Source organism: Glycine max, chromosome 12, assembly GCF_000004515.6.
Source record: "Glycine max cultivar Williams 82 chromosome 12, Glycine_max_v4.0, whole genome shotgun sequence".
Classification (NCBI taxonomy): domain Eukaryota; kingdom Viridiplantae; phylum Streptophyta; class Magnoliopsida; order Fabales; family Fabaceae; genus Glycine; species Glycine max.
The window spans coordinates 3,323,435-3,350,231 of NC_038248.2; the positions used below are offsets into that span (position 1 = coordinate 3,323,435).

At 32.7% G+C, this 26,797-nt stretch overlaps 3 protein-coding genes and 2 pseudogenes across 7 annotated transcripts; 4 read left to right on the forward strand and 1 right to left on the reverse strand.

Annotated features, from left to right (window-relative positions):
- The first annotated feature begins 401 nt into the window (after positions 1–401).
- On the forward strand, positions 402–5,231 carry LOC100776927 (cytochrome c biogenesis protein CCS1, chloroplastic-like; annotated as a pseudogene).
- A 156-nt stretch (positions 5,232–5,387) lies between these two features.
- LOC100818067 (4-hydroxy-3-methylbut-2-enyl diphosphate reductase, chloroplastic) lies at positions 5,388–8,738 on the reverse strand. The gene is made up of 10 exons (XM_003541034.5): positions 8,304–8,738; positions 7,424–7,620; positions 7,075–7,254; positions 6,830–6,961; positions 6,662–6,736; positions 6,467–6,572; positions 6,270–6,364; positions 5,900–6,085; positions 5,719–5,805; positions 5,388–5,608 (listed from the first exon to the last, which is right to left on the reverse strand). The coding sequence occupies exons 1-10, from the start codon at positions 8,566–8,568 to the stop codon at positions 5,543–5,545; spliced, it is 1,389 nt and encodes a 462-aa protein (XP_003541082.2). The 5' UTR covers positions 8,569–8,738; the 3' UTR covers positions 5,388–5,542.
- A 2,498-nt stretch (positions 8,739–11,236) lies between these two features.
- Positions 11,237–15,641, forward strand: LOC100787946 (protein TIC 62, chloroplastic-like; annotated as a pseudogene).
- Positions 15,642–17,168: 1,527 nt separating this feature from the next.
- Positions 17,169–25,852, forward strand: LOC100779056 (protein TIC 62, chloroplastic). 5 transcript variants are annotated; one of them, XM_041007381.1, is made up of 18 exons: positions 17,169–17,516; positions 17,990–18,107; positions 18,200–18,272; positions 18,361–18,406; positions 18,502–18,678; positions 18,973–19,054; positions 19,187–19,259; positions 19,339–19,449; positions 20,490–20,642; positions 20,864–20,997; positions 21,163–21,351; positions 21,555–21,749; positions 22,244–22,330; positions 24,084–24,168; positions 24,257–24,346; positions 24,474–24,608; positions 24,696–24,800; positions 25,533–25,852. In XM_041007381.1, exons 1-13 carry the CDS (start codon positions 17,336–17,338, stop codon positions 22,296–22,298), a joined length of 1,587 nt encoding a protein of 528 aa, XP_040863315.1. In that variant the 5' UTR covers positions 17,169–17,335; the 3' UTR covers positions 22,299–22,330; positions 24,084–24,168; positions 24,257–24,346; positions 24,474–24,608; positions 24,696–24,800; positions 25,533–25,852. The 5 variants fall into 5 exon arrangements, with proteins under 5 accessions (XP_040863315.1, XP_040863316.1, XP_006592113.1 ...); XM_041007382.1 differs by lacking the exon at positions 25,533–25,852 and adding an exon at positions 25,255–25,482; XM_006592050.4 differs by lacking the exons at positions 24,084–24,168; positions 24,257–24,346; positions 24,474–24,608; positions 24,696–24,800; positions 25,533–25,852 and adding an exon at positions 22,408–22,653.
- Positions 24,113–25,613, forward strand: LOC100788483 (EEF1A lysine methyltransferase 4). The gene is made up of 5 exons (XM_041007523.1): positions 24,113–24,124; positions 24,257–24,346; positions 24,474–24,608; positions 24,696–24,800; positions 25,533–25,613. Exons 1-5 carry the CDS (start codon positions 24,113–24,115, stop codon positions 25,611–25,613), a joined length of 423 nt encoding a protein of 140 aa, XP_040863457.1.
- Positions 25,853–26,797: the final 945 nt, after the last annotated feature.

The following is a 26,797-nucleotide window of genomic DNA, read 5'->3' on the forward strand; positions in this document are numbered from 1 at the left end:
TTCTAATAATGAAAGTTTACTATTTTATTTTCTCATCGCCTTTTTATTTTAAAATTTAATTTATATGCAAATGTAAAATAGTTTTATAAATAGAATTTATTCTTTTTATTTTGTCATTCTATTCATTATATTAGTATGATGTGATAATAAAGTGAATTCCTGTATTAAAATTAAAATATCTAGTATTTGGATAAAGTAACCGCTGTGGTCGTTATGGCTGATAAGCCAACCCCTGAAACAGTGCTTGTTTCCAAAGTGTTGATCGATGAAGGCTTTGAGTTTGAGTGCCATAAACTCTTCAAATCCATGTCTTCCCAAAACCCATTTGCTCAAAGTCCCTATCTTTCACCCCTTCTTCAAATTCAAGCCATTCTCATACTCACACAGCGCCCTTCATGGCCATGGTGCAAAGAGAGCTCACACTTTTCCTTTCACCATCAGCTGCAAGCTGGAAAGCTCTCAAGATAAGAAAAACAAAGGGAAGAGTGTTTCACAGAAGATTGTGTTATCAGGAGCTTCCCCTCCACCACTCACAGAGAATGATAAGAGCAATGGTGAAGGGAGGGCTTTCTGGGGTGGCCAATATGCTGAGAAGGAAGACTTTGCAGATTCTCTCTAATTTGCTATTGGCTATTGGGGAAATGTTTGCTGTTGCTTCTTTGATGGCTTTGGGTATGTGCTCAAGTTTTCATCTCTCTCTCTCTCTTAATCTGGGTTAGCTACATTTTTTAACCCTTTGCAGTCTTAAAAAAATTTATATGGTCTTTGGGAGGATGGTGGTGGGTAGGCATTTTGAATTTCTCAAATATTTAGAAATCTATATTTTATTTTAGCATAAGGTATAGGAAGAGTTTTTTTTTACACTAATTCTTATGCAAACCTGTGAAAATAGGAAGTAGAGTGAAAATAAGATAACATTTTGTAATTAAAAGTGAAAACAGAAATGGAAGTTCTTTTTTTTTTCAAACCACACGGTTTGGCAAGGGATATAGTCTATATGGATTCCTTGATGCTTATTATGGCAAGACTAATTCATAGAAGTTATTGATTTTTTATTGTCATCCATTTGATTATTGGTTTTCTCAGTTCTCTCTTTAATCCTCCTTAGTTCCTATATGCCTTTCTTTGATTCAATTGTGACTGTGTTTAGATAATTAAATTGCCAGTACTTTGTAATGAAAAGAGCTACTAAGACACTCTTTCTAATACACTTTCGACCATTGGTTAATTTTTTTTTTAAGATTTAATTAATCATTTGGTCTCTCTATAGTTTCATCATTAGTATATTTTAGTCTTGTGATTTTTTTAGTCCCATATTTTACATTTAATTTTTTTAGTCTTTATAATTTATATTTTTTTATCCCTATTTTTTATATTTTAATTCTTTTTTAGTCCTTACCATCAAAATATATATTACAATTAACTACAAAATAATTCATAATTAATTTGTAGCTAATTATTTATATATATTTTTTATAGTAAGAACTAAAAGGTAATTACAAAGACTAAAAAGATTACTTTCAAACTATAGGAACTAGGAAAAGATTACTTTCAAACTATAGAGACTAAAAGAGAATTAAAATATAAACTATAACTATTAAAAAGATCATTTTTAAACTATAAGGACTACAAAAACCACTTTCAAACTATATGAACTAAATGGTACAATAAAACTATAGATATCAAATGAATAATTTAACCTTTTTAAAACTATGAAATCATGAATGAAGTTCATTGAATATTGGGGGTCACAATTTTTTTTTAATAAATTTCAGTCAATATTAAAGAGTGTATTCAAAAGAGTATTCTACTAGCATTTGTCAACCAGAAGTGACAATAGAGTCCCTTTAGAGGCAATATTTTTTTGTTCTATCATTACATTACAAAACCGTGCACTTGTGATAACATCAACTCATTAACTTTTTCTTGGTAATGGATGGCACCAATTCGGTAAAATGAAATTTGGTAATGGACATTGCCTCATACCCAATTATTTTATTATTCGTGAAGTCCCAGGGAAATCAAAATGTGCACTACGTAAATATTTGGTTTTGATCACATATTTACATCCCCTATATTTCTTGGAGTGTTGGCTCTCCTGGGTGCATCCCTCATGGCCTGCACTTACACAACTCAACTCCCCCTCATCAAGGTTTCAAGAAGGTTTGTTTGTCACTTTTCTGTATTCATAATGCCTCACTTGGGAAGTTTTTTGTTCTCTGAAGGCCTAAGTTGTTTCATAGATGGTCATTTTTGCACTCTGCTGAGGCCATACGTAAGCAGGAATTTTCAGAATCGTTGCCCAGACCATCAATCCAAGATGTTAGTACTATATTGATGGGAGCTGGATACGAGGTTGTAGTGCCCCAACTCATGCTCAACTATTTATTTATTTGTCTTTATATCCTTTAGAATCTATGATTCTATGGGACAGATGAGAAATGATTTGCTATTAACCAACACCAAAAAGAAGGAAGCTTTATGTCACTAAGTGAGGTCTACTACGTGGATTACATAACATCATAGGCCTCAGTTTAAGACCAACTTCTTAGGGATATTAGTTTCAATGAGATTTCTCTTAATATTTCTTTCCAATGTCCCTCTTGGTCTCCCTCTCTCTCTCTCTCTCTTTTCGTAGGCGTAAAAATCATGCAATCTACTCTCTTTACTTGTGCTTCTAGTGACCTACTTTGCATCTGTCAAAACCACTTAACTGATTTTTTGTCATTTTTTCCTCAATCGGTGCCAAATATCTCTTTATATACAATTATTTTATATCTTGTCTTTTCTTGTATGATTGATTACACATTTATCTTAACGTTCTTATTTTTACTATTCCAATCTTTTTTTGTTATTGTCCCTTTAAAGTTTAAACCCTAACATTCACTATCATAGAGTATAGTTGTATTCTTATAGTTAATGGCCAACAATGAACTTGAATATTTTGTAGTGACAGTATAATTTTGGATGATAGGTATTCTTGAAAGGACCATCTTTATATGCTTTTCAAGGACTTGCTGGTCGTCTGGCCCCTGTTGGAGTCCATATAGCATTGCTACTGATAATGGCTGGAGGAACTCTTAGTGCTTGTGGGAGCTTCAGAGGTTCAGTCACTGTGCCCCAGGGGCTGAATTTTGTTGTATATGATGTTCTGGCTCCTTCTGGCTTTCTATCCTCTCCAACCGATGCTTTTAATACAGAGATTCATGTCAACAAATTCTACATGGATTATTATGAGAGTGGAGAGGTAAATGTTGATTTTTGTTTACTATGAAATTGTAATAATAGTCCTTGCAAATTGCAATTGAATTCTGCTGTGTATTCACAACATTTCAGCCTGAAAAGGTTAGTGAAAATGTTGATTCTTGGTTTATGTTACAGGTTTCACAGTTCCACACTGATCTTTCCCTTCGTAACATGGATGGGAAAGAAGTAATGAGGAAGACAATCAGTGAATGATCCTTTAAGATATGGTGGTATCACCATATATCAGACAGATTGGAGTATTTCCGCTCTGCAAATTCTTAAGGACAATGAAGGACCTTATAACTTAGCTATGGCACCTCTACAGATCAATGGAGATAAGCAACTTTTTGGTACTTATCTACCGGCTGGAGATATTAACTCTCCTGACGTTAAGGGAATGTAAGTTTTTGAAAATTTGGTGTGATACCCAAGCACAATTTTCAGCTCGTCTCATCCTTTAAACTTTCTTGTGTTGTGTTGAATTTTAGATCTATGCTTGCTCGTGACCTGCAGTCAATTGTCCTTTATGATAAGGAAGGAAAATTTGCAGGAGTTACATGGCCAAATTCAAAGCTCCCAATCAATATTGATGGTTCAGAAATTGTCATTGTTGATGCAATAGGAAGTAGTGGCTTGGACTTGAAGGTGCCACCTTAAACTTAAACATTCTGCAGTTAGTTCTTTTATTTATACAGACTGACCCAGGTGTGCCAGTTGTATATGCTGGATTTGGTGCTCTAATGATCACTACTTGCATCAGTTATTTGTCTCATTCACAGGTGAATTTTCTGTCATTGTTTGAGTTTGACCATTTTTTCTCCATGTTGTTGTTGCTTATATGTTCCTCTTTTTTCACAAGTGATAATTACTTCTTTGTTTGACCAAGAAAACAAGTGTAATGACTTTGTTTGGCTAAATAATAATGTTATATCATCTGAAAATTTCCCTTTGAAAGAATTGTTAATGTGGCACATACATTTTGAACGAATAGCATGATTTATATGACTAAAGAAATCAAATCCTTGACATTTAATGCATGATTGGACTAGGAATGAAAATTGGCAAATAACGGTGCTATCTTGCAGCTTGAAAGTTCTATTATTCTTATTCAATTGTATATTTTTGACCTGCTAGTAATCTATTTCTTGGTCAACTGACAGATTTGGGCTTTACAAGACGGCACAGCAGTCTTCATTGGAGTGAAGACTAACAGAGCAAAGATGGAATTTCCAGAGGAGATGAACCGTTTACTTGATAAGGTCCCTGAAATAGTTGAGTCAAGTCTACCTAAGCAAGCTGATAGCATTAGTGGTTAGCTTATGACTTTTGAGAAATCAAGATGGGTAAAGAAGACACTTCAATTGGATGATAGCAACATATATGGATTATGATTCAAGTTGGATACACTTATCAATTAGCACCTATAGAAGAGATAAAAAAAAAGAAGTAAATGAATCAAACTTCTCAAATAAAATAAAATCACCTTACGTATCTCAAATTCTTTAGAAGTTTTTTCGTTTAACTTTTGCAAAAGCTGAGATGTATAACTTGGTTTTAACATAAAGGATAAATTTGAATAATTTTATCTCCTTATTTCTTCTTTATAAGTGCTTATTGAAAAGTTTATTCAACTTATGTGATAAAGTACTTTGGCATACAAATACAAATTGGACTTCATCAATGAAGTGCCCAGCAGTTGTCTTGCTGGTTGGTTAGCCAAGGAATTTACAAATGTTCGAAGATGCCTTCAAGAAGTACATCAAGAAAACTTTTGCAGCGCATGTTATATGACATTATCTAGATACACCGAGTTCAACATACATGTATATTTCCTGTATTTTTTTTTTAGTAATGGGGCCAAATTAATCAAAACTCGTATGTCTTGTGTTATTTTGGCCCCTCATTTAAATAATTGGAAAGTGTATCAGGTTGAATATGAATTTCATACGTCCATAATGTACAGGTTTCAATTGCAACTGCATTAAGATGATCCATTTGCCTTTACAATTTATTGTATTAACTATTAAGCTATTCCATGTCCATTGGAGTGACAAGGGAATCATCAAATATGTATTTTACTCTCCTTGCAGCCAAAATTTTATAAAGATAACATGGACGGCCAATACGTGCTAGAAAGTTGGTTTATGATACTGCAACTGGCAACATTTATAAGAGCTCTTGAACTTTTGTTATTGATACATTCCACAATACATGGGGCTGTAAGCCTGTAATAGATTCTATGGATTAAGTTCCTCGTTTCATTTATACATTGCCAATGTATGCATGCAGACCGACTCTATGCAAGTTGCATCGCCTCTTCCCGTTTCAAGTCAAAAACCCTGATGAGTGCATCTTCAACAACCTGTAATGATGCAGAATAGTATTAAGAATTGAATTGAATATTAACAAAAAGTGAAAGTACAGCACAGCATTAAAAACTTAAAGAAATACTACAGAGTCAAGAGAAATTACCTTGTCTGGTGTGGATGCACCAGATGTTACACCAATTGTTATTGGACCCTCTGGAAGCCAGTTTTCTTTCTCCACCAGCTCTCCATGCTGATAGATAAATAAATTAACATTATTATTAATAGTGAAGGCTAAGAAGAGCTAATAACTTTGACAAGGTATAAGTCTCTTTATCCATGCTTACGTTCAACTTGTATGCTATTTTGTTTCCTGGACCAATTCTTTGCTCACTGTCAATCCAATAAGAAGGAATTCCACGTTCCTCCGCTATCTCTTGCAGGTGTGATGTATTGCTAGAGTTCCATCCACCAACTACTAACATTAGATCCAGATCTTCCTCCACCAATTTGTACATAGCATCTTGTCTCTCCTGAAAGAAAATTCAATATAGCTGTTGATTAGACTGAAAGCATACAAAACTGACCAGTAATTATGTCATAAATAAATTATGTATGCTGCTAACTTGTAACCAGCCTGGCATAACAAGTGTTGCAATCACATTTTAAATAATCTAAATTAAGAAAGCGTATCAAAGGCAACGGAGGTGAAACTACCTGAGTAGCATCACAAATTGTATTGAAGCTCATGAAGTGCTCATTGATGTTCTCCACACCATATTTGCGCATCATAGTCCTCTCCAGTAGTTTCCCTGTGAAATGATTGGAAAAATAAATACCAATACCACAAGTACTCATAATTTAGAGAGGAGTGAGTTAAACACCCCCGCCCAACTCCCAAAACAAATACAAACCAATCTCTTCTGTCTCTCCCTTGAGCATCGTTGTCTGATTTGCGATGCCAGCTTTAATCAGATCTCTGTCTGGATCAAAGCCCTCAGAAACTGCAAATTTAAATTTCTGCACAAAAATAAATAAATACATAATCAGGACAGTGAAGACCACAGGGTCTAGAAAGCAAGACTTAATTACATGATAAAAAACCATACCTCTAAAAATGCTTCCTTGGTTGAACTGGATCCATTTAATTCACCACCAAGAATATAGTCGCAAACATATTCAGCCTGGATAAAGTTAACAATATGCAAAAATTACAACAATTTTCTTCAAGGCATTCATTACACAAAAATTGTGCATAACAGCAACTTAGGACTAACCTCCGCCATATTCTTCACAATTATATATTTTCCAGCAAAAGAAGCAGTTGCTACAGTTTCCTCATGGGCATATTTACCATGAATTACAGAGGTATAATCTCGTTGCTTGTGTTTTTCAACAGAATTCCATACCTTAAGACAATTTATTGAAGAAAAAATCTTAGTATTTAGTGATGCATGGCAAAATATATATGAATTGAAGTTATGCAAATCAGCACAATATCAAGCCATCTATACAAGAGTACCTTTGCAACCCATGGGCAAGTTGTATCAACGATCTGAACATTTTTCTCGCTCAAAGTCAACATCTCTTCCACTGCCGCTCCAAAAGCTGGCAATATGACTACATCACCCTTGTTGACAACATCAAATTGTTTTCCACCTTCTTCGAGAGGAATATTTTGAACATTCATCTCCTCTAGCCGCTGCATTAATAATTTATCAATGTTAAAAAATGGCATGCACAAGAAAAAAGGGCAGCTATCAACCATCGAGTTCAGGATATGAATAAACTTTTACCAACTTCCTGAACTATTCAAAGTACCAATTCAAAAAATTCAAGATCATTGATGGTAATAGGAAACATGAAGAAACCTTATTGACAGTGGGGTTGTGGATGATTTCATTGGTAAGCCAAATTGTCTCAGTAGGAAACTGTTTTCTGGCCTCATAAGCAATTTGAACAGCCCTCTCAACTCCCCAACAGAATCCATAGGCTTCAGCAAGCTTCACCGTGACAGTACCCCATGTATACTCATACCCATTTTCCTTCAAAGTCTTAATGATATCACCTGAAATTACAAAACATGGTACACACAAAATCATTACACACAACACAAAGAACAAAACATAAACATAAATTCAACACAGCAGCATATCTTAAGTAAACTCCCAACAATAAAAACACGCATTTAAAACTAACCTAGAGCTCAATCTCCATGAAACGGAAGCAAATCATCTCAACAAATAATTGAACAGCACAATGAACCACAAAAAGGGCATGTTTGATTCCCATCTCGCTTCTTTGTTCAAAAAACTGTTTTCTAAAGCACTGCAAACTACTGAGCAATCAAACTCTTAACCCAAAATTTATTTAACTTTAAAAATTGTTTCCCAAATAAGTGTTTTAAAAAAAAAAAAAAAACACAAACAGCTTAGAGATGTTTCCTCATCATCTTCAAGTGTTTTGTTCGACTGCCAGTGGGACAAACTTTTAGAAAACAGAAACGTGTTAAGCAACAAACACTTTCAAATATGTTTATGGAACAAACAGATTTAAAAAAATAGAAAACTATTTAAAAAAAAACAGTAAACAAACAAGGCCTTACCTATCCAATTTATCTCTATCTCTCTCTAACCCGAAATAATCAAATGCCCAGAAAGAAAGTAGCAAGTTTTTTTTATACAATTCAATTCAAAAGCACATAAAAAGAACTGAAACACCAATTCAGAGCTCAATTCCGAGGAAACATACTGGTGTACTCGCGATTCATGAGTTGGAGGGTCTCTTCCTTGTACCCAAATCCTTTGCGGTTATAATTCTTACTCCGAGTAAGGTTCTTCCGAAACACCTTCGGATCGAACTCCGAACCCACAGAGCCGGAAGTGGAATCGCCGGAGCATCGGACGGAGAGAGGTTTCCGGCACCGGATTCTGGTGAGACTCTCCGGCAAAGAAGTGTCAGCGCGTGTGGCGGGGAAACGGCAAATATGCGCAGAGAGAGCCATCGGAGATAGCATTACACAACACAACAATGTCTGAATGTGTGGGGTTTTTTTATGGCTGCAAACTCGTGTTCTCTGTTGTTGTTTTTTTCAATTTTTTTTTAATTTATTGTTCAACATTTCAACGCCGCCGTTATTTATTATTATCGAGTATTATGTACTGTAATTACTCTGTAATAAGCATTTTTTTTCTCTGTGTTTTGGTTACAGTGTAGTATAACAATAAGCAATTTTCTTACACATGTTTTTTAAAATTTGTTTTTTTACAATATTTAGTTTTTTTCTGGTTAGGTGAGTGAGTTGAGAGTGCTTGCAGTTTTTGGCGCTTATGAGGATGGTGCCCACATTAGCCCGAATGTCATGTACCTGTGACAAACGTTTTCTTGAATTAAAATTATTTTGGCTTAAATATATTTTTAAAATTTGTTATTTAGTATTTTTTATTTTTCATCTTTTTAAAATTATTTTTTTCCTTATAAATTATAGTTTTTATAACAGTTTAGATAACATTTTTGTAATGTTCAAAATGTTATTTATAATGTTTTAAGGATAAAAATAAATCAGAATAAAAATAAAAATAAAATTATAAGGATGAAAAATAAAAAAATTAAATTATAAAGAATAAAAAAATATTTAAACTAAATTATTTTTTTGAGTAAATAATGAAATTTATCAATAAAAATGTGATATAGTGATAAATTAATCTTTAGAAAGATGAAAAATATAAATTTAATTTCTGAATATATAAAAGGTGTCTTGATTAAATTGGTGACATCATTTTATGATTGAGTTGTAATATTCAAAAATAAATTTGATAATAAATTATATTTTGAGAAACAAATTGATATTAAGTTTCAAATTTTATGATGAATTTGTTATTAGTTGTAAATTAGTTCCACTTTTTCATATTCAATAACTAAATTTATATTTTTTACTTTTGGATTAATTTATCTATATTTCACACTTTTTATGGATGAATTTATCTATTTATTCTTATTTTTTTCTCCATTTGTTTCCAAAGATAAAAATTACTTTTAATGACAACCTTTTTAATTATTAATTTTTCATTAAGATAAAAATAAAAGGTAATTAAATTAAAATTAACTCCAAATTGAAATGACTCAGAATAATTCAAACAGATTCTTAAATTATATCGCATGTAATTTCTTCAAGTTAAAACGTCAAACGTATCAAAATTAACTCCAAACTGAGTCCAATTAGTGAGACAAAAATTAGTTAGGCATGTGCCTCCACATAAATGGAAGGGCCACTAAAATTCTGACAACTGATAAGACAATACATTTTATATTAATTTTTAAAATAATGATAACTAAATTCAGAACTAAAATTTTATCAGAATTTTAATTTATTTTTTCCTCATTTAAAAATTTTCATCCATGAAACTTTGAGATCGTTAAATTAACTACAAATTTCTCTGAGCGAGAGATAAGGTCAAATTTAATTTAGTTTTTTTTTTTTTTTTTTTTTTTACTTTTTGTTGGCCAACTGTATAAGATGATTTTGTAAATTTGACGGTTTTCAAGTTCGGGTGGCTTTATTCTTTAAAAGAAAAGAGAAAAAAAAAGAAGCACAAATAGCTTTGACTATTGATTACTTGTATAACAGGATTTTCTAAACATTGCTTCTTCAAATCTGAGTAGGCACTTTATAATTTAAAAATATCTACAATTGATCTTAATAAAAGGTTAAGTTTATTTCTACGTAAATTTAAGTAATTTTTAATTAAATTTCTGAACATTTTTCCAATTAAGTACTTGAACTTATGTTTATAATTTTAATTAAGTTCATAATATTAACAATTACATACTTTTTTTACCAGACAATTACATATTTAAAACTCAAATTCAAAGTCGAATAATTAAGTTAAAATAATCCTATATTCGATGATTTTTGACAATCTTAAATTTGTAATTAGGACTGGATTTCGTTACTGTACATAAAATTTTAGAAGTAGATGATATTTCAATCCTTATATGCAAGATGTTATTTCACTTTACTAATTCTTAGGAAATTGGTTTATCTTTAACTTATTTTTAAATGTATCAATCATAATTTATTAAAATTCAACAAGAAAAGAAAAAAAATCCTTACTTACAAATTTAATTTAGACATCCCCACCCCAAAGATATCATTCTTTCAAAAAATAGTACTCCCTTGGTCCATAATAATTTTCATCGGTTGTTTTATACAGGTTAAGAAAAATTAATATTTAGATAGAAGTAAATAATAATTTTAAATCATTAATCTTATTATTATTAATTAATTTTTTGTTTTTGTAATTTATATCATTAATATTATAAGAAATATAAGTAAAAAAAAAATTAAAATAACAATTGTTTTGAAATAAATTTTTTATTGTTACACGAGGATTGTTATATTACGGGACATAGAAACTATATAGTATCGAATTAAAACTTGTGCATGAGAACTGTTCATTTCACGTACAGTGTGAAAAAGTTATGATCTTGTTAGTGGTGGACTTGAGGAGTCACACATGTGGGTATGTGCATAAATCATCATATATATCCACGCACAGTAGAGGATGACATTGGTGCCAATGAGAGAAGATAGTAGTAATGGATAAACATGATCAAAACTATTCACAAACTTCACAATTCCCCTTCTCATTCTCAATCTCAGAGACATCCTTCTACCTATGCTTATGGAGGCTTTCTCCGTACAGTCACCATTCCCTCCAATTTGTCACGTAGAGAAGCCACTGAGAAACCTTCTGTCTCACATGTTAACCTTTCCCATTTCACCAGGTACCCCGGCACCTCAAGAGCCACAAAGCACAAAATCCCAGCCACAATGAATGCTGCGTGTCATTTGATTTAAATTGGTTATGCGGTCCCAATTAGGCTCACAAACAGTTAAAAAAAACTTGATGTTGTGGCCCAAATCACGATCACAGATCCTTTTTTGAAACCTTGATAAAATGCAAATGTTATCTAGAATTGTTTTCACTCAATCAATTTTAGAATGAGTCTTCAACTTGGGACCAAACATGAGAATAATTATCTAAAATAGCATTAGGTGGCATTTAAACATAATGTTTGATTCACTAATGAGAATCCAAACATACACGTTTTATACAAGGTTCAGCAAAAACTATCACGGCTACTGCTGAGGGGATTTCTGAGAAAACAGATTCCAAGGATGACAACTTAGTATTTGTTGCCTGTGCTACCGGTAGAGTTGGTTCACGGTCAGTGAGGTACATTTATTAGTTGTTACTCTGTAGTTCTCTTTTCTAAGATGATAATCTTTTCAAAATTCTAACAAGTGATTGTCTCTTTCATCCAGGGAGCTTATAAAGCTTGGATTTAGAGTCAGAGCTGGAGTGCAAAATGCTCAGAGGGCTGGTGCATTAGTTCAGGTAGCGTAGTGATTAATTATTTGAAATATGTTATATGACTAATATCTTGTGTAAAATAGATATGCATTAAAGATATAAATATGTGCAGAGTGTTGAACAATTGAAGCTTGATGGTGCAAGTGGAGGAGGGGCAAGGTAAGGCAAGAAAGTTTTGAAATCAACATGTCTCGGTTTCCAATGACAAAATGCTGCTGTATTGAATAACAGATTGTTTTTGGGTTTTAGCCCAGCTGTAGAGAAGCTTGAAATTCTGAAATGTGATTTGGAGAAACCAGATACAATTGGATATGCATCAAAAGTGATATGTAGCATTGTTGCCAGTGAGAAGGGGGGTTTTCACATCACTGCACCCTTTCAATTTCCAAAAGATTATCAGGTCACCAAAAATCTAATTGAGGCTGGTAACAAGAGCTTTCATTATGTTTTAGTATGCTTATTGTATGTTTTGGTCTATTTATCTTAAAACTGAAGTTTTTATTGTTTACTGATCAAATTTTGTTTAGCCTTAACCTTGAAACACTAAAACAAACACAAATGTTATCCTTTGAATTTCAATCAGCCAGGCAGTTATTATTTTGTTTATACTTCTGTCTTGACTCTTGAGCAGTCATTAATTTACATTGTCCTAATGTTGAAAACACAAAAATACAAAATGTCTGTTCTTTCTACCTTGCAGCAACTGTTGCCAAAGTAAATCACTTCATAATGGTTACTTCACTGGGAACAAACAAAATTGGTTTCCTGTAGCTATCCTCTACTAAGTATGAAAGCTTTCTCATGCACTAGCTGGGTACAACAATTTCAAAATTTGTAATTCGTAGTCAAGGAGTAGTTATATACTTATGTTTGCATATTGACATCATAAAGCAGTTAAACTGATGGCTTAATTCTGCTTCTAAAGTTTGTTTTGGGGATTCCTGATTTGGAAAAGGAAGGAAGAAGAAGCATTGCTGGCCAGTGGACTTCCATACGCAGTGAGTCATTCTGAATCTCTGATACTAACTACACCAAAGTGCAGGGTTCTATTCGACTAATTATTTTGTCACTTTTCAGATAGTGAGAACTGGATGTATGGAGCAGCCTACTGATGCTTTCAAGGAAACTCATAATATAACCCTATCAAGGGAAGATACTTTATTTAGGGGTCAGGTGTCAAACCTTCAGGTAGTTATACGTGAAATGTTTTCATACGCGTAGCTGTAAATTTTGATAGATATATGTGCAGCCAATATATAGAAGTTTAAATTTGATTAGGAACACATATATACTGAGGTCAATATCACCATTTTTACTTAATCCATGCTTGTTAGATTCTTGTCTACACGTACAGAATAGATTATAAATTTTTAGTGCCATGTTGTTCATGTGTTTGGAAAGTAATGTAGATATGTTGGATGTCATTGTTTCCTCTTATGAATGGGAATATATGTGCTGGTGTGGTGTGATTGACCTATGCTAAATAGTTAAGTGAGAGATAGGCAAGTGCAAAATCAACTTATTCTGATTCATTGCAGATTGCTGAACTCATGGCAGTCAGGGCCAAGAATCGCGATCTTTCATATTGTAAAATAGTGGAGGTAATTGCAGAGACAAATGCACCACTGAGTCCCATGGAGGAACTTCTTGCAAAGATACCTTCTCAACGCCCTTACATTTCTTCACCCAAGGTACTTCTTTCCTTATATAGTACTGTGCAATTTAAGGTACATATACTTGATCAAAACTATTTAAAAAAAGGGACGGTTGAAACTTGAAACATAACTGTTGGCCTCCTCCTGCATATTAGTTCTACTTGCCACAACGGGTGCTAGTCATTATTAACCATTCTACCATGCTATTGCTACAAGTGCTACTAATTAATTCGTTGTTTATTTGGATGGTTCAGGAACCAGATATTGCAGCAGTGAGTGTTCCAGATCCCTCTGCTAATGTTGTGGCTGCGGAACCTAGCGTCGCCACTCAGAAAGAAACTGCACAACCTAAACCAGTGGCAAATCAGCCACTTTCTCCCTATACTGTGTAAGCCAGATTAGTACTATTTCCTAGACAACAGATATTTCAATATTATGTTGTGAAATCTGTTATTCTTTCTGATTTAGTTATAAGGATTAGGATTGTGGACTGTGGAGGCATACACTAATTTGATGTTTATTTTATCAGCTATGATGATTTAAAAGCCACCATCATCTCCTCCATCTCAGCCTGGTGGTGGGAAACAAACAAAGATCAGTGAGACAGTGCCAAAATCAAGTGCTTCAGATACTCCAAGTAGCGTGCGTGCTAGGAGTAGATGGCATCTCTCCAATATCTTCATCTAAAGTGGAGAAGCCTCTTTCTCCTTATGTAGCGCAAGCCACCCTCTAATTTTGTGTTCGTGTTAACTTGCTAATGCGCATTACTGTCTTACTTGCCTAAACATCCTACCATGTGTAAGTCTAATTTCATTCTTGTTATCAGCACTCGGTAGTACTTTTAATTGCGGTGTGTCTATTTCATTTTTGTTTATGGTTGTTCCCTAAGGTCATGTTATGCATGCAGATATCCTGACTTAAAGCCTCCAACATCACCATCTCCTAATGCACCAACTATATCAGTTTCCACATCTGCTGAAGAAGGGGTGCCAGAGATAGCCACAGTTTCAAGCAATGGACCAGCACCAGCCCAACTTTCAATAGCAGATGAACCAAAGGAAGAACATCTCCCTGAACCCAAGTCAAGACCACTTTCACCTTATACCATGTGAGCTGCTTCTGACTTGTTTTTAAAATTTTCATGTTTCTTTTTCCAAAGACTCTTCATTCCTTAATGTAATGCATGTTGAGTAATTAAAATTTAGAAAAGAAATATAAGGGGGTGGGGATATCAGCTAATGACTCATTGCCCTGTATAATTGTGAGTTTTATTTTTGGTTGGAAATTCAAGTGAGTAAAAGAGGTCATACATATATTGTTAATGAATGGACTTAAGGTAGGACCGTATAAGTGAGAAGATGGATGAACCAAATACATAAAGGCATTGGGTCAAAATGTTATGTCAAGTTTACTTTCACTAGTATGGTTTCTAACCCAGCATTTTCGTGTTAATTTGCTACCGTGGCTGACTCTTTCTCTCTCTTTATATCCCCTTACCCTATGTGTAGGCATATCTGATTTATTATCATTATTATGCTTAGGTTGTTGTCCTTGATGTTTATAATATTACTAGTTTAATCTATGAGTTTAATTTTTTTCCACTGTGACTTCAAAAAAAAATTTCCCACTGTTTATAACCACTGTTAGTTTGATTTTTAAGATAATTTTTATAAAAGTCAATAAATTTATTATACACGTGTACATGATTGTTTATATTGGATGAAATAGGTTATTTTCTCTTAATCTATATTTGTCTTATGTTTCCCGGGCATTCTGATCTCATTCAAATGAACATCCAGGTATGAAGACTTGAAGCCTCCTGCACCACCAACACCTTCCTTCGGAAAATCCTAAGAATTGCCTGCCTATGTATACCCTTTATTATGTGTAGTATAGTCTGAGCTTTATTTTTACTTACTGGTCCCATGATTATAATAGAACTATTCAGGAGTCTATGCCATAAATCATATGGTGGATGATCACTCAAATATGAAGAGAAGCATTTCTGCGAATTGAAATTTTCAGTTATGTCATTTATTTTTCTATGACCTTTTTGGCGAAACTCAATGACATTATTTTTCCTTTTTGTAATTTATTTTTCCTATGTAGCAATTTAAATAAGGAAAAAGGTATCATTATTCATGTTCTTTTTTTAAAAAAATATTTTTGTAACATTATTATTTCTGAATAGATATATGGCTACTTTTTGTAACATTATTTCTGGATAGATATGACAACTTTTTGTAACATCATTATTTCTCAATATGACAATTTTAGTAACAAATAAGTGTTATAAGCATTTTTTTTAATATTCTCCTACACATTTTTTTATTAGTTGAAACTTGAAATTGATATATATAATTTTTTTCTCACGTTATCTTCCTTTGAAATTAATTTTATTCAAGGAACTGGGAACTAAATTTCGGTATCTCTCCCTGTGGAAATTTGAATTTCTGTTTGCTATACTGTGAGAAACAATCTCTTTCTGCTATATATATATAATCTCCGTTGATAAATTCATATATATCCTACTAGTATGAGAAAATGGCCCATTGAATATGAAATGATATCCACATTAATTTCATTGAAAATTGTAAAAAAAAAAACATTAAAATATAACTTATTAACATTTCTGTTTTGTGAAATATTTGACCTTCTATAGCTGCAAGTTAGTATAGTCACAGACTCAGTAGAAAACATTTTTAAAATTTAATTTAGTTTTTAGTCCCTCAATAATATTTTAGTATTATAAATTTTGGTTTCTCAAAATATTTATGGTAATTTTTAGTCTTTTATTGATTTTTTATCATTATTTTTAGTCCTTTATTTTATCGCTCAAAAGTAATTTCAAATATAAAATAAATGAGGAATTAAAAATTAATAAAATAATAACTAATTTTGAACGATAAAAATAAATTAGGAATAAAAATAGACTAAAAAAATCTAAAAGGATTAAAATTGCTGACACAAAATTGATGAATGACTAAAAAACTTAAAAATTTAAAATAAAAAATTGAAGAAATAAAAACTTAATAGACCTTTTTTGAATAATAAATTTTTTCTGTGATGATCTCAGTAAGAAAATAAGTGGTGTTTTCTTTATTGTAGATAGTAAAACCTTAGGAAAAGAATATCACATCTCGGTCCATAGATGCAATATCTTACTACTATTTCACTATCTAGATACTCAACCCTCAGTTTTTAGAGCTTTTTTTTAATTTAGTTAAAATTAAAACAATATAATCAGATCTAGTATAATAGAGAAATTTTTGGTACAGTTTTGTTTTTTGGTGCAGAAAATAGAGAAAATTTTTAATTTTGCCTGGTAGAACTCGAATATGAGACCTAGTTAAGAGGAAACAATTCTCACGTTAGTTTTCTCTAGATAATAGAGAAATTTAATTGAATAGTTAATATGTAAAAGAGTTTTAACAAAGGAAGTAAAGAAAACCTTACTAAACTTTCTTTTATTACATATCAAAATAGTACGAAGTTAAAACGTGTCCATCAGAAGAAAAAAAAAACATTATAGTCTTCTCGGTGGCGAATCTAAGTAACTCAAGACTAAAGGTTGAGGAGTGACACGTGTGGGGTAGAGGCATCATATCATAGCCACACACAGTAGAGGGTGGCATCGGTGCCAATGAGAGAAGATAGTAATGGATAACAAACATGATCACTGATCAAAACTATTCACATCTTCACACAATTCCTCTTCACATTTTTAGATATCATCCTTCTACCTTTGCCTATGGAGGCTTTCTCCGTACAATCACTCACCGCCACCACCATTCCCTCCTCTCTGTCACGTAGAGGTGCCACTGACAAACCTTCTGCCACCTCCCATGTTAACCTTTCCCATTTCATGAGGTACCCTTGTACCACAAGATCAACAAAACAAAAAATTCTTTGCACCAGAGCTCAAGCTTCAGGTGATATATATATATATATATATATACATGATGCTCCTTCTCTCTTCCAATATATGTTTCACTTTCAAGGGAGTTCATTTGTTTTTCTTTGTTTTCCTCTAAAAGGAAGTTACTAATTCAGATACCTACACATTGCCGACACTTGTTGACATTCTTATTAGGTGTCTTATTTAAAAATTATTTTTTTATTGATTTGAACACTTAAAACTGATTTTAAAAGATAAATATACCATTAATTTGGATATTTTATTATATGTTATTCATATTTCACTTAGAATATTTTGTTTGTGTGTATGTGTTATCTTCGTGTCGTATCTTACATTAGCCGTGTCCAAGTGGATATCTCCAGAGTCAGTTTTATATAGTGGAAAAGTTACTTAAATTTGTTTAGGTGAACATTTATCTAAAATTACACATTTAAATATGATTTCGGATCATCTGACGTGAATCTAAACATGCATGTTGTATACAAGGTTCAACGAAATCTAGTACGGGTAGTGCAGAGGGGATTTCTGAGAAAACAGATTCCAAGGATGACAACTTAGTATTTGTTGCCGGTGCTACTGGTAGAGTTGGTTCACGGACAGTGAGGTACATTTATCAGTTGTTACTTCTGCACTTCGCTTTTTCTAAGATGATAATCTTTTTCAAAATTCTAAGAAGTGATGGTCTCTTTCATCCAGGGAGCTTATAAAGCTTGGATTTAGAGTCAGAGCTGGAGTGCGGAGTGCTCAGAGGGCCGGTGCATTAGTTCAGGTAGGGTAACGATTAATTATTTGAAATATGTTATATGATTAATTTCTTGTGTAAAATAGATATGCATTAAAGATATAAATATGTGCAGAGTGTTGAACAATTGAAGCTTGATGGTGCAAGTGGAGGGGGACAAGGTAAGGCAAGAAAGTTTTGAAATCATTATGTTTCGGTTCTCAATGACAAAATGCTGCTGTATTGAATAACAGAATGATTTTGGGCTTTAGCCCAGCTGTAGAGAAGCTTGAAATTGTGGAATGTGATTTGGAGAAACCAGAAACAATTGGATCGGCGTTAGGGGATGCGTCAACAGTGATATGTAGCATTGGTGCCAGTGAGAAGGAAGTTTTTGACATCACTGGACCCTTTCGGATAGATTATCAGGCCACCAAAAATCTAATTGATGCTGGTAACAAGAGTTTTCATTATCGTTATGTTTTAGTCCCTATGCTTTTTGTATGTTTTGGTCTTTCTTTGTCTTAAAATTAAGTTTTCATTTTTTTTACTGCTCAAATTTTGTTAAGCCTTAATCTTGAAACACTAAAACAGACACAAATACTGAAGTCAACCAGGCTTAATCAGTTAATGTTTATTATTTATTTGTTATCTTGTTTATATTTTTGTCTTGAGGAGTGATTAATTTGCATTGTACTAAATATTGAAAACACAAAAATGCGAAATGTTTGTTCTCTCTACCTTGCAGCAACTGTTGCCAAAGTAAATCACTTCATATTGGTTACTTCACTGGGAACAAACAAAATTGGCTTTCCTGCAGCTATCCTTAAGTGAGTATGAAAGCTTTCTCTTGTACTGTGTCCAACAATTTCCATATTTGTAGTTCGTAGTCAAGCAGTAATTATATTCACATATTGAGATCATAAAGCAGTTCAACTGATTGCTAAATTTCCCTTCTGAAGTTTGTTTTGGGGAGTCCTAGTTTGGAAAAGGAAGGCAGAAGAAGCACTGCTGGCCAGTGGACTTCCATACACAGTGAGTCATTCTGAATCTCTGATACTAATTTGACCCAAGTGCAGGGTTCTATTTGACTAATTATTTTGGCACTCTTCAGATAGTGAGACCTGGAGGTATGGAACGGCCTACTGATGCTTTTAAGGAAACTCATAATATAACCCTATCAACGGAAGATACTTTATTTGGGGGTCTGGTGTCAAACCTTCAGGTACTTATCTTGAGAAATGTTTTCATGTATATAGCTATAATTATATAAATTATGATAGACATATGGAAGTTGTTAACTCTCTGATTTTCAAGCTTAAAAGTACCCAAGTACTGATAATAAGTAAAAGTAAATGAATTTCATTTTTTTACTCCTTGCAAACAAAATGAAATACTTTTGTGTATGATGGAATATGTTGACAAGCTAGCTCTCATAGTTTTTTGTATGCAAGTTGATAGAAAAATAATACTAATAAATGTTATTCTTATCCTACTTTCTTTTTTGGCTCTCTTTTAGTTTTTGAATATATTTTCTTGGTATGAGCATTGCCAATCTAATTTCATAAAAGTCAACAATGCATTGACTGGAAATCTCATGAGGATCATGGTAACGAGTGCCCTAAATGAGAGTGCATTAGTAGCATCAAATGTTACAATTTCTCATTAAACCTTTTTTACTTTGGATTCCTTAACCATTGGATACCGGGTAGCATTTTCCTCCTCATAATCTCCACAATGGTGCAGTGTCAGTATCCGACAACATGTAGACTACAGTTTTGTTGTTTTTCACTTGCATTCTTATCACATATCTAATCTCTTGTTCTTAAATTTTATTTGTACATCCTTCGGTAAGCTTATTCTGAAAATTTTCCAGTTATATTAATAAAAATTGAGCCTCCCATAGATTTTCTTTTCTTATATCTAGATTCTAGCATGTAATGTACACAGAACTTTGAATTTGAGTGCTACCTTTGCTATCTGCTGTGTTACCACAGGGTATATCTGGTTAGAAATACGTATATACTGAGGTTAATATAACCATTTTAATTTAGTCCATGTTTGTTTGATTCTTGTCTGCACGTACAGAACAGAATATATATTATTATGCGCCATATCATATTGCTTGTATATTTCGAAAGTAATGTAAATATGTTGGCAGTCACTGTTGCCTCTTATGTATGGGAACATATATGCTGCTGATTTTCAAATTGTTAAGTGAATGCTAACCAAGTGCAAAAACTAACTTACTCTAATCCATTGCAGATTGCTGAACTCTTGGCAGTCATGGCCAAAAATCGTGATCTTTCATATTGTAAAATAGTGGAGGCAATTGCAGAGACAACTGCTCCACTGACTCCCATGGAGGAACTTCTTGCAAAGATACCTTCTCAACGTCCTTACATTTCTTCACCCAAGGTACTTGCTTCCTCATACAGTACTGTACATTTTAAGGGACATGATCAAAACTAGTCTTGAGAAAAATGAATGGTCGAAACCTGAAACATAACAGTTGAATTCCTCCTGCTTACCTGTTCAACTTGCCATTGAGGCTACTAATCATTATTAACCATTCTATTCTACCTTGCTATTGCTAACAAGTGATATTAGTTTATTCATTGTTTATTGGGATGGTTCAGAAACCAGATATTGCAGCTGTCAGTGTTCCAGATCCCCCTGCTAATGTTGTGACTGTGGAACCTAAAGTTGCCACTCAACAAGAAACTGCACAACCTAAACCAGTGGCAAAACAACCACTTTCTCCTTATATCGTGTAAGCCAAATTCCATATATTGCCTTGGCAACAGATATTAAAATGTTATGCAGTGAAACTTGTTAGTCTTTCTGATTATGTAATAACTAATAAGGATTAGGATACAACCAATTTTTTCATTGTGGACTGAGGAGGCATAAACTAATTTGATGTTTATTTTATCAGTTATGATGATTTGAAGCCACCATCATCTCCTTCTCCATCTCAGCCTGGTGGTGGGAAACCAACAAAGATCAGTGAGACAGTGCCAAAACCAAGTGCTTCAGATACTCCAAGTAGTGTGCCAGGAGTAGATGGCATCTCTCAGACAACATCGTCATCTAAAGTGGAGAAGCCTCTTTCTCCTTATGTAGCGTAAGCAGCCCTCTAATTTTGTGCTCGCATATTAATACACATTTTCTTGTTATCAGCAGCTTGGTAGTACTTCTATTTGTGGTGTGTCTATGCATTAGCACCTGACCTTATATAGTTTGGTTTCAACTTATGTCAATTCTATCACAGCCCTCAGTATGATATTCTTGTTATGTTTGTTCCCTGAGGCCATGTTATGCCTGCAGATATCCTGACTTAAAGCCTCCCACATCACCATCTCCTAATGCACCAACTGTATCAGTTTCCACACCTGCTGCAGCTGGGGTGCCGGAGATAGACACAATATCAAGCAATGGACCGGCCCAACTTTCAGCAGCAGATGAACCAAAGGAAGAACATCTCCCTGAACCCAAGTCAAGACCACTTTCACCTTATACCATGTGAGCTGCTTCTGACTTGCTTTTAAAATTTTCATGTTTCTTTTCCAAAGACTCTTCATTCCTTAGTGTTGAATAATGACTCACTGGCTTGTATAATTGTGAGTTTTATTCACTGGTTGGAACTTTTAGGAAATCTTACATCGCCTGCCTTAATTCTCAGGGTGCAGTTTATATATCTATTGGACAACTTCGCTTAGTATCAATTGGTTTTAAATTGAAATCTAACATGATATCAGAGTCTATAGCCCATATTGGTTCTCGCCTATTCTATTAGGCTCGCCTGTTCTGATAGACATTTGTGAAGGAGAGGTGTTACGAAGTTCCACATTGCCTGTCTCAATTCTTGGACTGTAGCTTACATATCTATTGAGTAACTTCACTTAGTATCAATTGGTTTTAAGCAAATCTAACTACATTTCTTATTTAATCTATATTTGTCTTAGGTTTCTTGGAGGCATTGTTAACATTCTGATTTCATTCAAATGAACATCCAGGTATGAAGACTTGAAGCCTCCTGCATCACCATCACCTTCCTTCAGAAATTCTTAGGAATTGCCTGCCTATTGATTGAATCAGACAAGGTTAGAAATGCAAATTATTATATGTATACCCTTGATTATATTTTACTATGGTTTAAGCTCTATTTTTACTGCCAAAGTTACTGGACACATAATTTTAATAGAACTGTTGAAGAGTCTATGCGGCACTCATATGGAGGATCAGGATGGTCACTCAAATATGAAGAGAAGCATTTCTACGAATTGAAATTTTCAGCGGTGTAATTTATTTCTTTATGACCATTTGGCGAAACTCAACGAACACTATTTCTCCTTTTAGTAATTTATTTTCCCAATGTTGCAATTTAAATTTAAATAAAGGAAAAGGTATCACTTTTCATGTTCAATTTTTAAAAGTTTGTTTTTATTATTTTCAATTAATCTTATTTGTGGATAACATGTGACCGTTCCAGACGATTTTATGCTTAGTGCAACTCGTCTTCTTGGCGTCAACTAATATACCACTCGCTTTCTGTGGTCTTATAATTTGGATTTGGAAAGGATTGTCTTATTTATCAAGTGGACAAAAATATGCTTTTCGTTATTTACTACCGAGAAAAATTCTTTTCTTCTTGTATGCCAATTATAAATAAGACTTCCAAACACGTAGATAGACTAAAGTGGAGTTGTTCATTCCTGGGTATGCATAGTAGTTCCATCTGACTTAATTCAGCATAAACAGAATTGTCTCCGCTGGAGAATATATATGATTTACACATATATATATTTGATTTTATCTCCACTTAGATTTTAATATGGAAAAATCATTGAAGTACACACTAATTTTATATTTTCATATAAATCTGAAAAAATACTTTGCTCTTTTGAGCATTCATAAGTGGTTCTCGCGCTTTTTTCATTTTAATTTTTTTAAATTATAATATATAAAAATATATAGTTACTACTTCTTTTCCTACAAGATTCTATTAATTAATGCAGAAAGTTGGTTGATTTAGTTAATAATATTAAATTTATTAATAATTTATATTATTTTTATAAAATTATTTTTAAAATTATTGAGACTCGTGATTTTTTTATTTAATTATTTTTTATGTAATTAATGAATTTGTGTTAGTCTTTTTTTTTTACTTTTTATAAGAGGGAAAATGTATTCATCTTTTTAATTGATAAAATTTATTGTAGAGTAATTAAAGATGTTTTGGTAAAAAATAATTAATAAAAAACATGAAAAATATTATAAAAATATTATATTTAAGGTCAGAAGTATAAAGTATTGACTATTTATTTTGGATTGCAAGCTGAGAAGATTTTTTTGTTTCGAAAAATATATAAATGTTTTTTTCACTTTTTTTTACATTTTTCTCTTTAGTACACACGTTTTCACTTTGTTTGAGTATTTTACACACAAAAAATATGAAAATATTAGTTAGACATATTGAAATTAATGAAAGAAAGAGTAAAGAACCTAAATAAATAACTGGTTTTTAAAATAATAATAATAATAATAATAAACATAATGAAGATTAAAACCCACTACTATTTGTCAATAAAAATATCCAAATTCTCATATAAAATTAGATGGAAATGACCAAATTAGTGGTGCATTTTAAGAAACTGAAGATAAAAAAATTGGAGCTTTTGAATATTTTGAGATGAAATTGAATTATTTAAAATAATTTGAGTAACAAATTAATAATTAAGCAAAGTTATAAAATGAAAAAAATAAACACCAGTAAAGCATGAGAGTAAAAAAAAAAAGTGACAATAAGTTACTGTAAATTCGTTCTTAATCTGTTCCCCACGGGCTTGGTGTTAGGGTTTTGGATTGCACTTTGAAAAGGAACTATGGAAGATTCGGCAACACCTTCAACTGCTTTGGCTTACCTCAATCCTTCCTATTGGTAATCCCTAATCACTGATCAAAGTTTCTCAACTTTTTTTTGTGAATTTGTCAACAATTTAATTTAATTTTCCTTTCGTTGGTGTCAGGGACGAAAGGTTCTCGAAGGAGGAGCAATACGAGTGGTTCTAGGATTATTCCTATTTTCGCCACTTGATTCAACCCCATCTGGAACTATGGTAAATTGAATGATTTTCCTTTGATCTGTGATGGGATTTTGACTTGATGTTTTAAACTAATGACTATGGTTCCTAAATGATCGAGTGTTTGAAGTTTGTGGGTTAAATGTGATTCTTGGTTTGGAAGGATGTATTGTTCGTGGACAGTGGTAACCCATGGAATCCAAAGCCTGAAACTATATCCAAGGTCATGGCCACGTTGAAAGGTGTTCACGGGGTTTTGAAAGCTGGTGGCACATTTATCTCAGTAACTTTTGGACAGGTTTCAAAAATAAACTGTTAGATGTATTGTGTTTCTTTTAATGGGTATTGCTGTGATTGATTCTAATCTATTTAAAATTCATGCCAGCCACATTTCAGGCGCCCTATATTTAATGCACCAGATTTCAGCTGGTCTGTTGAGTGGACTACTTTTGGTGAAACCTTTCACTATTTTGTCTATGTTCTGAAAAAGGTTGGTCCTTATAATCTCACTTCTCGTTTTTCTTATGATGACAAAAACAAATGTTTGTTCATTGCTATTTTTAACTTTTAAGGTATAGATACCAAGACTTGAACACGAGTTGCACCAAATCCCCATTCCATTGGCTGCCTTTTAAAGTGAACAATCATTATGGTCCTTCAAATTTAACCTTGACTTCACATTACCAAATTGGTTCTTCAATGATGAGGAATATCATCAGTTTTGTACTTCAATGACCAATTTGATGGCTAAAATGCCACATCAAAGGACCAATTTGATGTCATGCATATCTTTCAAGGACAAAATTGTTGAATTTTTAAATACAGGACCAATGTAATGTTGCATATACCTTTGGAAAATCTAATATGCTCTACTTTTTACAATTAAAAAGTGCTACTTTTTGCAATGATATAGATATTGATTCTATTCTCATGACAAAGTACAGATTTCATCACGAGTAGTGGCGGTACTAATTTTTTTGAGGCGTAGGGAGAGGGTCTCTAGGGAGCTTTAATATGCTATACATGTGAGGGCGATTCAATCTTGGATCTTCACATTTGATGGGCCGCTAGGCGACATCTAAGTTGTTGCACAAATGTAGTTCTGGTTATATGATTTAGAGTGGGATTATGCATAAGAGGTTTATAAGGATTATGATTCATGTGCTTGTGGTTTTAACTGTTCTGCATTTCTGTTTTAACTGATTGATGGAACTTTTTTCAGGGACAGAGATCGTCACATGATGATATTCCACCCGTTAAGAGGTTTGAAGCACGCCTATTAATTTACTTCATGAAGAGTTAGAAAGTGAAGATTTTGCTTTCCGAATCTATGTTGACGAGTTGAACTATTAGACTGTATTGTGTGTGAAGTTTTGTCATCCATTTCAATTTATTTTCCTTGCTGCAATTTTAATTCACTTGCTTCAAAAGAGGAATGCAGTTATCTTAACTATTGGATTTAGGCACACTGATGTTGCACCGAAATTGTAGTTATACTTGTTGAAAAGTAAATGAAACCATCTCAAGTTGCTATGATTGCCATTGGCATGGTTTAGGCGAAGTGGCTTAGGCCTTAGCATCCTAATGCTACTTGTGTACGGGCTATGTAGAGCACCACTAACTTAGATCTTTTTTTTTTTACTTTTTAGTCGTTCCACAATGGGTTTAGGCGAAGGGCCTCTTGAATTTTTGTCACTTTTTATAAATGAAATTTGAAATCTTAACTCGGTGACAATAACAACAATTGATTATAGTTGTTTTCATATTTTTCAAGAAATAATAATAACTATTCTCAGAATTTTCAAATTAAAGGTTAATAATTCCAGAATTGATTTTATGCATTATTAAATTAAATTTTATAAATATTTTTTATACTGTATAAATATAATTCACAATATAAGCAATAACACTAATAATGATAGTGGTTACAGTGGCAATTATATCTGTGTACATATATTTTTTGTAAATATAGCATTGATGGTGACTATAATAATGAATATCCTCACATTTTAATTATCTCTATGTTCGTATTTTTTGAATATATAACATTGATATTGATGGTACCTATGATAGTAAATATTCTCACATTTTAAGGGAACAATTAGTTCATTTATACAGATTTTTTCCTTATCTGTTTACTCGGTTATTTTTACTTCTTTCTTTAAATGAAACATTCATATTTATATATGGTAATAAAATAACAATAATAATGATAATAATTATTCTTATTTTAAAGGAAATAATTGACTTCATAATATTATTGTTACTAAAAGCATATGCATCATCCTCTTTCATATGTTTATTTATTTCTTCTTTTTTTCCCTTCAAATTGAACAAGATATAATGTGTATTAAATCTACTAGTAGAAATTAGAATAAATGCATGATAACTTAGATTTTATTCTCATGGTTGCCGATGTAAAAAAAATTAATCAAATGTTATGTAATATGTAACATCTTTTTCAATTTTACCTAATAAATCTTTCTT